The sequence below is a fragment of the Mauremys mutica genome, chromosome 6 (assembly GCF_020497125.1).
Source record: "Mauremys mutica isolate MM-2020 ecotype Southern chromosome 6, ASM2049712v1, whole genome shotgun sequence".
Taxonomy (NCBI): Eukaryota; Metazoa; Chordata; order Testudines; family Geoemydidae; genus Mauremys; species Mauremys mutica.
In genome coordinates, this window is record NC_059077.1 from 121,512,001 (window position 1) to 121,528,031 (window position 16,031).

General features: G+C 47.8%; 1 protein-coding gene across 1 annotated transcript in view; it reads left to right on the forward strand.

Moving 5' to 3' along the window:
- Positions 1 to 2,283: 2,283 nt before the first annotated feature.
- The window catches only part of CPLX1 (complexin 1), a 195,575-nt gene continuing 181,827 nt past the window's right edge, over positions 2,284 to 16,031 (forward strand). Inside the window, exons 1-2 of the mRNA XM_045021611.1 lie at positions 2,284 to 2,447; positions 3,741 to 3,849. Of these exons, the coding sequence (XP_044877546.1) occupies positions 3,819 to 3,849 (31 nt within the window). The 5' untranslated portion in view covers positions 2,284 to 2,447; positions 3,741 to 3,818. The remainder of the gene's footprint in view (positions 2,448 to 3,740; positions 3,850 to 16,031) is intronic.

Here is a 16,031-nt window from a genome sequence, read left to right on the forward strand (position 1 = left end):
ATTGCACCCTGGCAGAGGGCTGGTTCTTCTTCCTCCCTTCTCCTTGCGAGGGAGGAGAGTCTGGCTGGAACAGGGGTCAGCCTCTCAGACAGGGCTTTAGGGGCTCAGTCTCTCAAAGTCTATTGCCCCTGCGTAAGGTTTACCTCCTACCCCTCTTCCTGGGCGTGTTGCCTGGCTGTCAGCTGGGGCGCCTCCAGGAGCTCTGTGCCCCACAGCTACCTCCTCAACTGGCCTGCCTGTTAGTAGCCATCTCTGCATGGAGCAGCCTTCTGCCTGGACACCAGCCCTGCCTATGGTAAGCTCCCCCTTCTCCCCCAGGCTGGACAAGCCTGCAGGTGTGCTTCCCTTGCACAGCACAGACCCAGAGGAGCTGGCTAGCCTGCTCCAGGCCAGTGCCTCCTGGGCTGTCCCTTCACACTCCCTGAGCTGGTGCCCTACCCACTAGGCATCACTGCCTTTGGTTTCAGCGAGACCAGAGTGAGAGCATCACTCCATCTGCAACAGGAACAATTCTGGCAGCTGTTCTCGGCTGGGTCCTCCCCATTTTGCTGGTGGCCATGATGTTGCTTCCACTTCTGTTATCCCTGAATAATAAGCAATACACCAGGAGCCCCAAGCTGGGATCATGGCCCCATTGCGCTCGGTGCTGTACAAATGTAACAAAAAGATGGTGCCTGCCCTCAAAGATTTTATGATTTAAGGATAAGCAACAATAGGTGGATACAACACAGATCAGGTCCTGGAAGTGTTCGGTTCCTGGTAGCAGTGATAGTCCCTGTCTAGGTGTTGGCTTAAATTGTGTGACTCATGCCTCCTAGTCATGGAGTTTCAGGTCAGAGGAGACTCTCCCTACAGACTCTCCTGTATATCAGAGGCCATCACCACCACCCTGCAGCCGCTGGAATTAGAGCAGGAATCGAGACTCTCATAGGCCCTAGTGACAGAAAGAAACCCGGGTCCACAGAGCAGCTGAGAGGCTGTTGATGGAAAGCCAGGGCCGAAAAGCCCACCTCAAATCTGGAGGCGGGATTTCAAGGAGGAACAAAAAGGGGGTTGGTTTTAGTTTTTAAAAATAGTTGAAATGACCCACTAGCTGTGCTACAGCAGGTACCGGGCTTGCATGCCCCAAGGCGGCGGGTCTCCTTGGGCCTCCCCTGAGGCAGGCTGGAGACTCGCCCACCACTGGGGTTTGCTTTGCACCGCACCGGAAGGGTAAAGGTTATAAAATGCAGACAGCGCCAGAGGGGCAGATCCCAGCGAGAGGCGCCTGTGCGCCCGCAAAGCAACCTGCAGAGAGCGCCGGGTTTTCAGTTCCGCAGCGGCGCAGGCGGATTCACCCCCCCCCCCAGCTTTCCGCGGAGTTACTCCAGGTTCACACCGACATCAGCACCTGGCCCCATGCCAGGGCTGGTGCGGGAGCTGCGCCAGCCGAGCCGGGGAGTGAGGCGTCTCAGAAGCGCTGGGGACAGACCCTTATGTGGTGTTCCGGCAAAACCCGGACCCCCCCCCCGGCCCCGCGCCTCTGACCTTGACTGGGGCTCTGAGACGCCCCGTGCCATGGCAGGGCTGGGGCCGGTCTGCCAGGCCCCTCTTCTGCTTGTCCTCCCCCCGTCCTGCCGGAACAGGGGCCACGGCTCTGCTGACTGGGGGCTGCAGGGGGGGGCTTCCCCATGGCATCGCCCCTAATGGGGGGGCAGCTCCCCCCTTTTACCCTTCAGCCGTTCCCTGGGGGAGGGGATCCTTCTCCTTGGCTGCTCCCCCGCCCAGGTGCGAGGGAGCGGCTGGACCCCGGCCTGTGTGGACGCTCGCCGTGGGGCAGGAGCAGGGGTTTTGCCCGGGCTGGCGCCGCTCGTTCCTGGCCCCGCACCGCCGCTCTCTCCCGACGTCTCTGAGAGACACGCGGCTCCTCCAGTGGCAGCTCCCGCCTGGGGACTGACAGCCGGGCCCCGCGCACGGAAAGGCCGGGGTGGGGCCGGGGACCCGTCGCTGCCATTGCCGCCCGTGGAGGTCCCCTGCTGCAACCCCCCTCCCCCGCAGCTCCCTTGTAACCCCCCGCAGCTCCCTTGCAACCTCCCCCCGCAGCTCCCTTGCAACCTCCCCCCGCAGCTCCCTGGCAACCCCCCCGCAGCAGGGGCGCTGCGAACCTCTTCCCCCCCCCCCCCCGGTGCCAGCTGGGCGGGGGCGCAGCCAGGCTGGAGATGCCGCCCTAGCCGCGGCAGGGGGAGGAGGAAGCCGCCAGGTCCCTCCTAGCGGAGTGGAAGGAGGGATGGTCCGGAAATCCCGTGATAAAAAGAGGGAGCGGGGCGAGCGGGAAGCTCTCGGCTCGGCTCGGCTCCAACTTCAGGGGAGCGCTCCGGCCCGCGCCTTGCTGCGGCTGCCCCATGGACCCGGCCGGCGGGAGCTGCTAGGGCGGGCGCCGAGCCCCGGCTGCGGACCCGGAGGGGCAGGTACGTGCCCCCACCCCACCGCCCCCCAGGCGCTGTCCGCCGCCGCCGGGTGCTGAACCGGGCCGGGCCGGGCTGCAGGGACCCGCCGCCTGAGAAACCCGCCTCTGCCCCCTCCCCGGGCCGGGCGGCGCCGCTCGCGGCTGGGGGGCAGCGGCAGGTTTCCCTGGGGGGGGGACCCCGATACCGTCCCTGGCAGAAGTTTGCAGGCGGGGGGGCAGGAGCGGAGCATGCGGCAGCCGGAGCCGGCGGCCCCTCTCGGGTAGCGGAGCCCGCCCGCCCCGCTGCGCTGTCCCCGGGCTGCGGCGCCCGCCGCTGGCTGCCCCGGGCAGGCCCCGCAGTTCAGCGGGCGGTGCGGAGCGCGCACAGCGCTGGGGGGCCTGGGGAGGGCTCCAGCCGGGACCCCGCCCGAGCGCCCCGGGGTGCCGCAGGCTCCCCCCAGCCCCAGCCCCTGCCCCGAGCTCCCGCCTGCGCCAAACCCGGCGGCGGCTGCTCCCGGTGCCCGGCGCTGGCACTGCCCGGGGGCACTCCCGGGGCCTCTGAGCCCCGCCCGCCCCCCGGTGCCCGGTGCCCGCCCTGGCACTGCTCGGGGGTACTCCCGGGACCTCTGAGCCCCGCCCGCCCCCCGGTGCCCGGTGCCCGCCCTGGCACTGCTCGGGGGTACTCCCGGGACCTCTGAGCCCCGCGCCCCCCGGTGCCCGGCGCTGGCACAGCTCGGGGTCACTCCCGGGGCCTCTGAGCCCCGCCCACCCCCGGTGCCCGGCGCGGGACTTCCCGGCTCGGGGTCGGACTCGCCCGCCTGCACCAGCTGCTGCCGGTTCACCTTCAAACGTCCCCGCGGCGCTCTCCGGCTGGGGCTGCTCGGCCGAGGCCGCCGCGGCCAGCGAAGTTGTGCAGCCCGGGCGTGGGGCTGCAGGGGGACCCCGCCAGACAGCCCCGGGGGAGCCCCAGGGGCGGCGCGGCGCCGTCCGGGTGAGCGGTCCTGGCTGTGCCTGGCTCGCGGCCAACGGAGGCGGATGCTGATGTGCTTGCAGCCTGGGAATGCGTGGTACTCCGGGAAAGGGATATCACACACACACACACACACACACGATCACACTGCGCAATGAGCGTGGACTCACTATAGTGCCAAGTAACTTCCACTGTCCTGGAAGCAATTGACAGCAATTGACAGCTCTCCTAGAAGGGCTCCTCCGTGGACACACACACACACACACAGACACACACACTCGCGCTCCGGCTTTCTGTCCTCTAGACCAACCTTTGTTTTGTCTTGTTTTGGGGGGTCCCTCGCAGGCTGCGACCTGAGGACTCCTTTCCGTTCAACTTGCATGTGAGATCTGCCGGAGCCAGAAGGAATCTAAAGCCATCACCATGGATTTTGTTATGAAACAAGCTTTAGGAGGTAAGTGGGGTTTGGGCAGTTGATGCTTTTGGGTGTGTGCCGGACAGTGACACGGGTCCCCCTCTCTGTAGCGCATCCCCCCATACAGGAGCAAAATTGTATCTTTAAAATCCTACTGGAGAATCCATTGCAGAAGCCCCAGGCAGTGGTGCTGACACTAGGACATTGCATTGCTCCCCAGCACCTCCCCTCCCCCTTCTTTCCCCTAGAGGCCCTATATAAAGGTCTTACCAGGGGAGCCAACATTCTGGCCCCAGTATCCTGGGGAAAGCGGTGCCTGCATGTTTGCTGAATTTGATCGCCAGTAGGGGACAGCACCGTAGAGAGCAACAAACAGGACTTGATTCAAAGCCCCTTGAAGTCAATGGGAGACTTTCCATTGGCTTCTGTGGACTTCAGATCAGGCCCAGAGATATTTGGAACTTTGGGGCCCTAGGCAGGCTGACAAACTTCCATCGCTAGCAGCTGGTCGCCCATACAGAACAGCCACAGCATGTGATAGTGAGCTGTTCGCTGTCTCCGTGTGGTTGTCCCAGTCCAGCATGCTAGTTACAGACAAACAAAGAGCCGGCCAATAGTGGTCAGATCTAGCCAGAGTAAGGCCAGAGAAGTGATAAAATCTTATGTGGAAGAGCTCGCCCTAAATTCTATTACAGACACAAAACTTTGTGCAAACTCTTACACGGCCAGATGGTGCAGACATTTTATGCAGTACATAAGAACAGTTGGTTTTCTAGAACGGCTACCACAGGCAGATTCCGTTAGATCAGCTAAGTATCCTTTTCCTGTCTTGCGCCTGATGCCCTTTCTCCTTATTTTAATGCATTTCTTATTGTGGATGCCGATCCTTTTCCACCCCGACGGTGCAAAAATGAAAGGAAAGAAAAACACAGACGAAGAAAAATGTTTTATAACTGAATCCCCTCATTCTATGCTGGCTGTGTGGCCCATTCCGACCTGGCCTTTAGCAGGATCATTGCAATTCACTCATTCTCTAATACTGAATATATCTTAGGTACATGGGGTGTTTAGGTCTAATAGGAGGTCAAGGGCACAATTTTCTGATTATTCCCGTCATACGGTAACTGCCCCATTTTTCCTTTGGACAAACTGCAGTGTCATTGGACCTAATGCAGTTTTACTGTACTGTGTTAGTGAAGTCATTTGCTGCATTATAAACACGTTATAAGGACACTTGGCATGAGAGCCACTGTTCATGTCTATCAGAGGTTCCTTTCTTCAAGAGAAAATGCAGTTTTCACTTTTTAAAGTGAAATAAATGAACAGTTGTAAATTGCAAAAATCAATCAGTAAGAAAGCACCAGTCCGTACTGAGGTGCTGCAGATAAAAGGGTTTAATTTTAATTCTTCTGGGTTGTACAGCATTATTGGGCAGAAAATATCTGAACCTATAATTGACACGGCAGATTCACAATGTGTTGTCACATTTAATTAAATTCAGCGCACATTTCAAAGGGGAAATAATTTAATTGAGGGCAGATTCTGCTACCCTTCCTCAAGCTTGCGCCATGAGCAATCCCACTGAAATTAATTTCAGCACTCGCAGAGTGGAGTACTACTTATTGCAAGTAGGTATGGGACACTCAGACCCAAGGGACTACTTATGTAGTCAGGTATTGCTTATTATGATTAAAAATGGCAGAATCTGGCCTTTGCTGGAAAAAAAATACAGAGACCAAAAGACCTGCAATGTCATATGCTGTGGAAATGTAATTAAGAAATAACAATTGAGGTGCGCACCGTTTCCTGTGGATTAATAACCAGCTGGGAAGAGTTGATGGCCCGTGGCATAGCTAAGGATCATTGGTCCTAACCAGGCATTGATCTCATCAAAACGCCAATGTCAATATTTGCATTATAACAGGGGCATTCAAAAAAGCAGTTTTAAAAACCATTTTATGTCTCTGGTTTTGCATTTTTGACGCATCAAGCACATGCTGCAACTGGCATCACTGTCAAGTCACTTTGCATCTCCCAGGCGTCGGTACCATCGACTCGCTCACCATGTGTCTAGCTTTCCCCCCATTTGTCTAATAAAGAGAAGTCACTGCAGCATTGTTGAAAATCATTAAATGTTAATTAATGAGAGTGAAGTGCCACAGCCAACATCATTAACAGGTTTCAGTTTTTGCAAGCTGAATTGCCACAGATACATAAAATCACAAGTAAGAATCACTCAGCCAGCTGTTTCAACATAACATTGTCGACACTGAAGTGCACTGGCATGTGCATTATGCTGAAACAGCTGGCAGAGAGTTTTTAATTTGCATGTGTTTTTGATTAATGTTCATAAAGAAACAAGCAGCAAAAGCTACACAAAGGTAAACATCTTATAGCTTGTATGTTACCAAATACAGCACATTTCATAGGCTAGCCAATGGAATTATACGATTACACAACTTGTCAAAGCTGCAAGACCAGACAACACAAAATCAGACAATATTACAGAGGCATAACATGCTAGGGTGGCAGTAACAATAATAGTAAAAACAGACGTCCATAAATGGGAACAAAAGGGAAGGAAGAGATGGGGTGGAAGGGAAAATGCAGAGAGGGCAAGTGGAATGCCAGTCTGGTATTTGCTGCAATGGTATCTCAGCATTCTTTACCCAAATGTATCAAGAAACGGGGTCCATATTTTTTCATTTAACTGTTTTGTACGTCGATAAACTATTCTTTCTTTCTCTGCTAACTCAGAGAGGTCCAATACCCCTGCTCTATTCTGGACATAAGTCTACTCTTCCGTTTTTGTAAAATCGTGCACTTGGTAATCAAGAACCAAAGTCTTTGTGGTGGAGTTAATCCCAGCATTGTAGGTACATAATGTAACATACTTTGGCAGAGTGTTTTCAAAGTTATTTGTTTTATGTGCTGAACCCACGTAGAAATGCTTTTTGCTGTCTATTTTCTCTGCATTTTTGAAATATGAGTTGATTTTCTAAATCTGCATGTACATTTCAGAGAACAGGTCCTCATGTCCATTTTTATATTAAATGGTACATTTTATTATTTTTAATATCTTCTTTCATGTGAAGACCCACTGAATCTTGCATTTCAAGTCAATGGAAAAACTCTCACTGGTTTACGGGCAAGTAGGCTTGTTTTTGCTAGAGTATCTTGCATGATGTGGTTGCTGCATTTTCCATAGGGGTGTGCTCTAGGAATTATTTTAGGAAAGTCCTTTGGCCTGTGTAACACAGGAGGTCAGACTGGATGATCTAGCGTTAGAATCTATGAGTCTTTCACAAGTTCTTTTTGTATAAGTTTGTCTCATTAGCATTCTATTTAATACCATTTTGACCATCATTGCTTTGTTCTGAGAACATTTTCCACTGTGCAATTCCTCTCTCACATGGGTGGAAATCAGAATTAATACCATTCAAATCAATGGATTTACCCCCCATGTTAGACTGACATGAGCAGAGAATCAGGCCCCCTTACTGTTACCAGCGTAATACCTCGGGCAATGATAAATTCTCCCTCCTGCTATTTCAATCTGCTCTTTTATCTGGGTGGGGATAATTTCTCCCCACACGCAGCTCTCCTGACATTGTGCACTTTCATGTAATTTGGCCCAGAGAGACCCATTACTCATCCCTGTCATGTAAGTGGCAAGCAATGGAAATTCTGACGCTGGTTGAATTGCACAGCTCCCTGGGACCAGTTAAAGAAAACCAGGAAGAACGATGTTTCTTCAAAGGCTTCTGGAAGCAAATAGGGTGGAATTTCATCATGCACTTTCTATGTGCACAGCTTTTTCTTCTCCTGAATCCAACAGAGAATACTTTCGCAAACTAGAGGCATTTAGGGCTGGATTTTGAAAAATCCTCAGCAGTGGGACCAGAGCTTAGTAGAGCCTGGATGGTTACACCTGGTGAAGATCTACTAAGTCAGTATGGACCTGAACCTGGATAGCCTTATGTCTATGAACAGTGCTATTGGAATCAATCAGTGCAGATCTCCTGGCCTTTGGGATTCAGCTCCCTTCAGTGACTAAAGGGCAACATTGTGAGGAGAACTTTGCAGTTTTCTCCACTCCACCAGTGGGTTTTCCATGGGAGAGAATGGCTTGGCCCTTAACTACTATAACTTCTAGGATAAAAGTTAGTGGGATTTGGGACCTGGTCTTTGACGTGGTCCCTGATGAAAGGACATTTGGCTCTAGTAGCATGCTGACAAACAAGTCAGATGGCCCATGTATATTTCCAGCTGGAGTAGAACAAGGCTGTAAGGTGTGTGGATTGTTTCTTACTGGAGTTGGCTGCCGAGTGAGAAGAAATTATCTGTGATGGATCTGGCAAGTTAGAAATGGAATTTTGGTCACTTTTCACCAACATTCATTTGTGGGAACTGGGAAGCTTTGTGGTAAGAATGTTCATGAAAGATGAATTTTGGCCTTGTGGCCGATATTAGTTTTGGAGGGAAACTGTATTCCAGACGTAGGAATCTTCCTTTACTACCCAATCAATTCATCCAAAGAAGAATGCTGTTTACATGCACAAACTTCAGTGCCAGCTGTGCCATTGGTGCAATGCTGTTGTGCCCACACTAGGGGCATGTCTACACTAGAAACACTACAATGGCACAGCTGCCCCGATTTGGTGCAGACATTTATTACAGCGACGGGAGGGGTTCTTCTGTCACTGTAAATCCATCTCTGCAAGAGGCGGTAGCTAGGTCAATGGCAGAATTCTTCCACTGACCAAGCGCTGTCTACACTGGGGCTTAGATTGGTTTAACTATGTCTCTTAGGGGTGTGAAAAATTCACACCCCTGAGTGACATAGGTAGATTCCCCTAAGTTTTAGGTGTAGAGCAGGTCTCTGACTATCCCCTGGCATCTGCCTGGTCTCCAAATGTGTCTTTTTAGCACGTCTGTCTCCCACCAGAACTACCTCTGGTTGATCGTGTGCACTGATATCCACTAAGAGTGGTGACAAGTACCAGCTAAGCAATGCTTTACACAGCAGAGGGACAGACCAACTAAATATTTTTCTGATCCTGAGCCAGAGCCCTACCACGGGGCTGTTCCACCTCATCCCGACTAGGACGGACCATGTGCATCTATGCTGCAATTATTGTATCTCAGTAACTGTGCTGCATTGTGATGGGTGGCAGAAAGCTAGAAACCAATCTATTACAACCTTTCTTTTGGTGCATTATATAAGCAATATTGTTCCATATGAGACATTGTTTAGCAACAGCAACTGTGGCAAAGGCTGGTGTAGCTCCCACACCACCGGCCAGAGCCCCGACACAGAGGCAAAGGCAAGGACCTGAGTAGGATCATACATACACACTGCAGTTACTAATTTGTCTGCCACAGTGACAGTGGCAAATGGTGAGAAGGAACAGCCAGCTGAAAACCGGTAAATGTAATAATTGCACGAGGCAGACTCGTGAAATATTGCTGTACTGTGATTAAAACCAGCACAGCACCTCTGGGAGGAAATGTGTTCCCCAGAGGCCAGGCTGAACACAGTTAAATTAGATGGACGTTGGAGTATGACTTCACCATGGAAAAAGCCCCGATCAGTGCCCTGCCACAGAGACAATTAAATACCCAGATGGGAATCCGGCCACAATGTCTTCAGCTGGGATGCTGCACGAACATGCCACACACAGTTATTCTGTTTGACTGTGATGGGAGACAAAGCATTCTAAATCGGACCTCGCCTAGAGTTAGGCTTGGCAAAATTAGTAGATGCTGAGATTCAAAAAATGAAAGCTTTGTGATTGGTAAACTACACATTGTCAACATCACAGGTCAAAATATACAAAGTAAATGTCCTTAAATCAAACTCTCATAAGTTCTCAAGCAGCATTGTTCTTACTTTGTCCATCTGTCAATTTTGATTATAATGGATGGAAGTATTTTTCTGTTGTTGGTTTGTGTGTATGGTGAAATTGACACGTACTGACGTTTACCAATAAAAAATTAATCCTTTCAGATCTACCTACGGTACTCAAATAGCTCAATTTCTCTATCAGCGATGTCTAAGACAAGGCCCGATGCAAGGTCACCTGGCCTTTAAAATAGAATAGGTTCCATAATTACAGCTGGACTGGAAATGGTTTTCCCATCCCCTGAGTTTAAGATTTCAATTTTTTTGTTCCAAATTGGGATGAAATACTGAAAACTAAAACTAAACTAAAAATTGCAAACCAATAATCCAAAAAATCCAGTTGGATTGGGTTAGTCAAATCACTTCATTTTGATAATTTCGAGATGTTTCATTTCAGTTTTGACCTTGTTATCTTTTAATTTTGTTTAGTTAGTATATACTGACTAAAATTTCAAAAACAAAAAGTCTTTTTAAATAGAAAAGACTGAAACTTTTCAGTTAAAAAAATGTCATAGAAAATTGAATATTTCCCCCAACATTTATTTGAATAGGGAGATTCATCAAAACTGGCCCTTTTCTGTGAATGGTTTTTGTTTTGATGAACTGGTATTTTCCAATGAAAAAAATGTTTCACCGGAAAATTCTCAACCAGCTCTTCCTAAAATCCCCTAACCCTGCAGGCTTGGCACCTCCTAGTGTCACAAAGTGTTCTCACCCTCTTCCTGAAAGATTCAATGGTCCAGTGACTTTATTGTTTATCCAGTTAACGAAAGGAGAACAATGCCATGTGACTAAGGTGAAAATAACAATCAACCTGACATGCACAATTCAGGAGCAGTGCGGAGGCTGACTTCCATTTGCATTGAATATTCAGGCCCCAATCCTGGAAGCTGTCCCAGTTCTTTATGCCTGCGTTAGCCAGTGGGGTGCCATATGGTCAAAGGGGGCTGTCTGTGCTGAACCACTGTGGGGAACAGGGACTCACTGAATCACTAACAAATCTATGAACGTCAAAGTCTGCTGGCAAACAAAAGACGTGGAGAAAAACGTGCTAAATTTACTGTATACACCTGTCACTGCAAATAGTTTATCCAACTCTAATTCTCACTATAGGTGTTACTCCTACGCATACATATAAACTGATTAGCAAAATGCAAACCCTTTTTACTTTATTAAGTGGTCACTTAACCCACAGCCAGTACAGTGGGTTAGGCAGAATGCATACCTTAATGATATACACCTCTACCCCAATAGAATGCTGTCCTCGGGAGCCGAAAAAATCTTACCGCATTATAGGTGAAACCGCATTATATCGAATTTGCTTTGATCTGCCGGAGTGCGCAACCCCGCCCCCCCCCCGGAGCGCTGGTTTACCGCATTATATCCAAATTTGTGTTATATCGGGTTGTGTTATATCGGGGTAGAGGTGTAATATACACAGAAGAGCAAGATCGATCTATCATCAGCATGTCTACCTAGAAATACCATATATGCAATTTTAAGATATGCAAATACCGTTTTCTAATTTTTTCACTTCTCTGTATTATATCGGTATGTTCTTCATATAATACATGCACACCAGCAATATATCAGATCTCAGTGAAATAAACGTAGGACGTAGATAATTGTGTTTCATATCGGATATTCAGTATGTTGTACTCTGATCCCATTGTTTGGTGTTGGCAGAATAGAGCTGTGGAGTGAAATAACATTCGTTTCAAACTCTGCCAAGCTGACCTCGCTGTGGTATTGTTATATGGAATTCATGCAGAGTCATGAGGAACACTGTGATTGATGGGTGCAGACGTACCCATGCTACAGGCAATGGGATTTTTATCTGTAATGTATCAGGGGGAGAAGTGTCTGTTCCACCCCCCTTGCTCTTCTGCATGATCATGGCAGTGATTCAGCAGTGTACTCAGACACACAGTGAACGTTAAACACATGAGGGACTTCAATGGGACTGCTCAAATGCTTGTGTTTAAGGGCTTGTCTTCACTACCAGAGTCAGTTGACCTAAGTGATGCTACTCCAGCTACGTGAATAACGTAGCTGGAGTCGACGTAGCTTAGGTTGATTTACTGCAGTGTCTTCACCATGCTGCCTCAATGGGAGACACTCTCCGGTCGACCTTCCTTACCCTTCTGGGGGAGCTGGAGTACCGGAGTTGACCAGAGAACGCTCTGCCGTCTATTTAGCAGGTCTTCAATAGACCCGCTAAATTGACCCCTGAGCGTCGATCTCCCCATAGTGAAGACCAGCCCTAAATCCCATTGAAGTCAAGTGGACGTGAGCATGGCCTCAAGTGATTTGCTAAATCAGGGCCTGTCCTGGGATTGCACTAATTAAATATACGAAGATGTGTGACTCTCAGACAATTCTGGAGGCAGGTGATGATCATTATAATACTGTTTCACAGGACTCCTGCCACTGATTTAAGGGTTTAGGATCAGGCCTTTTGCATAGTTTGTTAGGGATGGTTTTTACCTTTGCTGTGTAACCATGAGTAATTCATTCACTTTCTCTTTGACCATTTGTCAAATGGATATTAAAATACTGGCTTATTTCACAGAGCATCATGAGATTTAACACAATTAAAGTCAATGGGGCTACTCGCGTGCTTAAAGGTATGCACAACGATGGGTAAGAGGGACAAATGGGTGTCAGACGTCCGAGACCCACTAACTTTCAATGGGTATCGGGGCCCTGATTGCCCTCCGTGCCTTTGAAAATCTCCACTTTATTGACTCAGCCTAAAATCTCTTTGAGTGTCTTGGATTCAGGCTACAATGAAGTTTGAAACATTGTTCTTGTTGTAATTAACAAGTAGCTTCCATATCTGCTTGCTTTCCATAGCCTGTATGTATACATCCATTAGATGTATTTGAAGTGCATTTTTATGGTGAATTGATCAAATAGATTTTTGATGGGTGAATTTAAGAGAAGCACTGACTATTTTTCCATTAAACTGTTGGCAAGGGATTTTCATCAGTGAGTCTCAACGCAAATGGCCCTTTGGAAGGCAATAATCATGGTTGTTGCTGAGCTGAGACTAGAAATGAAAATCACTGAGGTGACAATATTCTCGAAGGTACCAGAATGTGGTTTCAAGACGTAGCACCAGATACTTTGCCAGTGTAAATCAATGTAGAGTCAGAGGCCACGCCAATGTAAACCAGCTCAGGATCCAACCTGTATAGTCATTGAGGAACAGACCCGATCACCCATATTCATGCCTACGTGGAATAGCTTGCAGAATCAGGGCTTTATTCTGAAATCAGTCCCATTGAAATCAGTTGGAATTACTCAATGAGGAACGTCCTATACAATGGATCCAGATCCAGCGTAAACTGATGTAATGCCGTTGGAGACTAACTGATTTACAGCAGCCTAGCATCTGGTGCAATGTGAGTAAAAGTGGCAGAATCTGGCCCTTATTTTTTTAGTCTCTATGGGGCAGTGAAATCAACTGGAGTTAGGTGGCAAAATATCTTTTAAACGCTGGCCCTATGCCTTTCTTTTCTCAATCCTGCTTGTCTCTATGCTTACCTTCTTCTATTGATCCCGTTGTCCCAGCAATAATGTAAATAAAATCCTGCCTGAGTGTTCAGTAGGTGTCAGGTCTCTTTTTGTTGTATTTGTAAATTAATATCAAGAGTGGATTGGGCTTATTCAGAGTCCTGTGATGGATGTGTGGTCTGGATCCGCTGATTGTAGGGATGCGCTGCAAACAGCTGAACTAGGATGTGTTCCATTTAGCAGCCATTTGTCAGACAGCCCATCCAGAATGCGTCTATTTCGATAAGGAAAAATGATTAAAACTCACCAAGCTGTGAGCAAAATGATTTGCCTCTGGGGACAAAGGATGTCTGAGACGCATCAATGGTTTCATTTAGGACTGATCGTTAAAAAACAACAATAAGCAAACAAAGAATGGAGGAAAAAGAATGACTGTTGATATTGGAAAATCAAAGAGAAACAATTCTTTTTAGGAAGGTTTTGCTTCGTCAGCAAAGCGATTTTGTCTTGCACCAGATATTTTATCATTATAGAAAGAGCAAAAAGTTACGTCTTCGCAGAGAAAATATTGACACATGAAATCGAAATGTTAAAATGCCGTTTTGAGATTTTTCTAAGCCTGTTGCCCATTGGCTTGAACTGTAGCATCAAATGCATAACAGCAAACGAGCACGGTGCACAACAGAATCATAGAATCGTAGGACTGGAAGGGACCTCGAGAGGTCATCTAGTCCAGTCCTCTGCACTCAAGGCAGGACTAGGTATTATCTAGACTACCTCGACGGGTGTTGGTCTAACCTGCTCTTAAAAGTCTCCAATGGTGGAGATTCCACAACCTCCCTAGGCAATTTATTCCAGTGCTTAACCACCTTGACAGAAAGGAAATTTCCCCTAATGTCCACCCTAAATCACCCTTGCTGCAATTTAAGCCCATTGCTTCTTGTCCTGTCCTCAGAGATTAAGAAAAACAATTTTTCTTCCTTCTCCTTGTAATAACCTTTTACATACTTGAAAACTGTGATCATGTCCCCTCTCTGTCTTCTCTTTTCCAGACTAAACAATCCCAGTTTTTTTAATCTCCCCTCATAGGTCATGTTTTCTAGACCTTTAATCACTTTTGTCGCTCTTCTCTGGACTCTCTCCAATTTGTCCACATCCTTCCTGAAATGTGGCACCCAGAACTGGATACAATGCTCCAGTTGAGGCCTAATCAGAGCAAAGTACAGTGGCAGAATTAATTGCTGTGTCTTGCTTACAATACTCCCGCTAATACATCCCAGAATGATGTTCGCTTTTTTTTGCAATAGCATTACACTGTTACACTGTTGACTCATATTTAGCTTGTGGTTCACTATAACCCCCAGATCCCTTTCTGCAGTACTCCTTCCTAGGCAGTCATTTCCCATTTTTTGTGTGTGCAACTGATTGTTCCTTCCTAAGTGGAGCACTTTGCATTTGTCCGTATTGAATTTCATCCTATTTACTTCAGACCATTTCTCCAGTTTGTCCAAATCATTTTGAATTTAATCCTATCCTCCAAAGCACTTGCAACCCCTCCTAGCTTGTTATTGACTGCAAACTTTATAAGTGCACTCTCTATGCCATTATCTAAATCACTGATGAAGATATTGAACAGAACCGGACCCAGAATTGATCCCTGTGGGACCCCACTCGTTATGCCCTTCCAGCATGACCATGAACCACTGATAACTACTCTCTGGGAATGGTTTTCCAACCAGTGTTGCACCTACCTTATAGTACAGAAGCTCCCCGACTTACGAAATTATTCCGTTCCAAATTCTGTGTAAGTCGGGACTGTATCTCCGACAATTACGCAAAAAAAAAAAAAAGCTTACAGAACTTAAGGATTTTTTCTGTAAGTCCGGTTTTCCGTAAGTAGGGTTTGCTTAACCCGGGGAGTATCTGTAGCTCCATCTAGGTTGCATTTCTGTAGTTTATTTATGAGAAGGTCACGTGGGACTGTATCAGAAGCTTTACTAAAATCAAGATATACCACATCTACCACTTCCCCCCTATCCACAAGGCTTGTTACCCTGTCAAAGAAAGCTATCAGGTTGGTTTGACACAATTTGTTTTTGACAAATCCATGCTGACTGTTACTTATCACCTTATTATCTTCTAGGTGTTTGCAAATTGATTGCTTAACTATTTGCTCAATTATCTTTCCGGGTACAGGAGTTAAGCTGACTGGTCTGTAATTCCCCAGGTTGTCCTTATTTCCCTTTTTATAGGCTGGCACTATATTTGCCCTTTTGCACTTCTCTGGAATCTCTCCCGTCTTCCATGTCTTCTCAAAATAATTGCTAATGGCTCAGATATTTGCTCAGTCAGTTCCTTGAGTATTCTAGGATGCATTTAATCAGGCCCTGGTGACTTGAAGACATCTAATTTGTCCAAGTAATTTTTAACTTGTTCTTTCCCTATTTTAGTCTTTTCTAATCATACCTCATTTTCACTGGCATTCACTATGTTAGACGTCCAATCAGCGCCAACCTTCTTGGTTGAAACCAAAACACAGAAGTCATTAAGCACCTCTGCCATTTCCACAATTCTGTTATTATTGCCTCACTCCCTCCATAATTGAGTAACGGGCCTACCCTGTCCTTGGTCTTCCTCTTGCTTCTCATGTGTTTGTAGAATGTTTTCTTGTTACCCTTTATGTCTCTAGCTAGTTTGATCTTGTTTTGTGCCTTGGCCTTTCTAATTTTGTCCCTACATACTTGTGTTATTTGTTTATATTCATCCTTTGTAATTTGACCTAGTTTCCTCTTTTTGT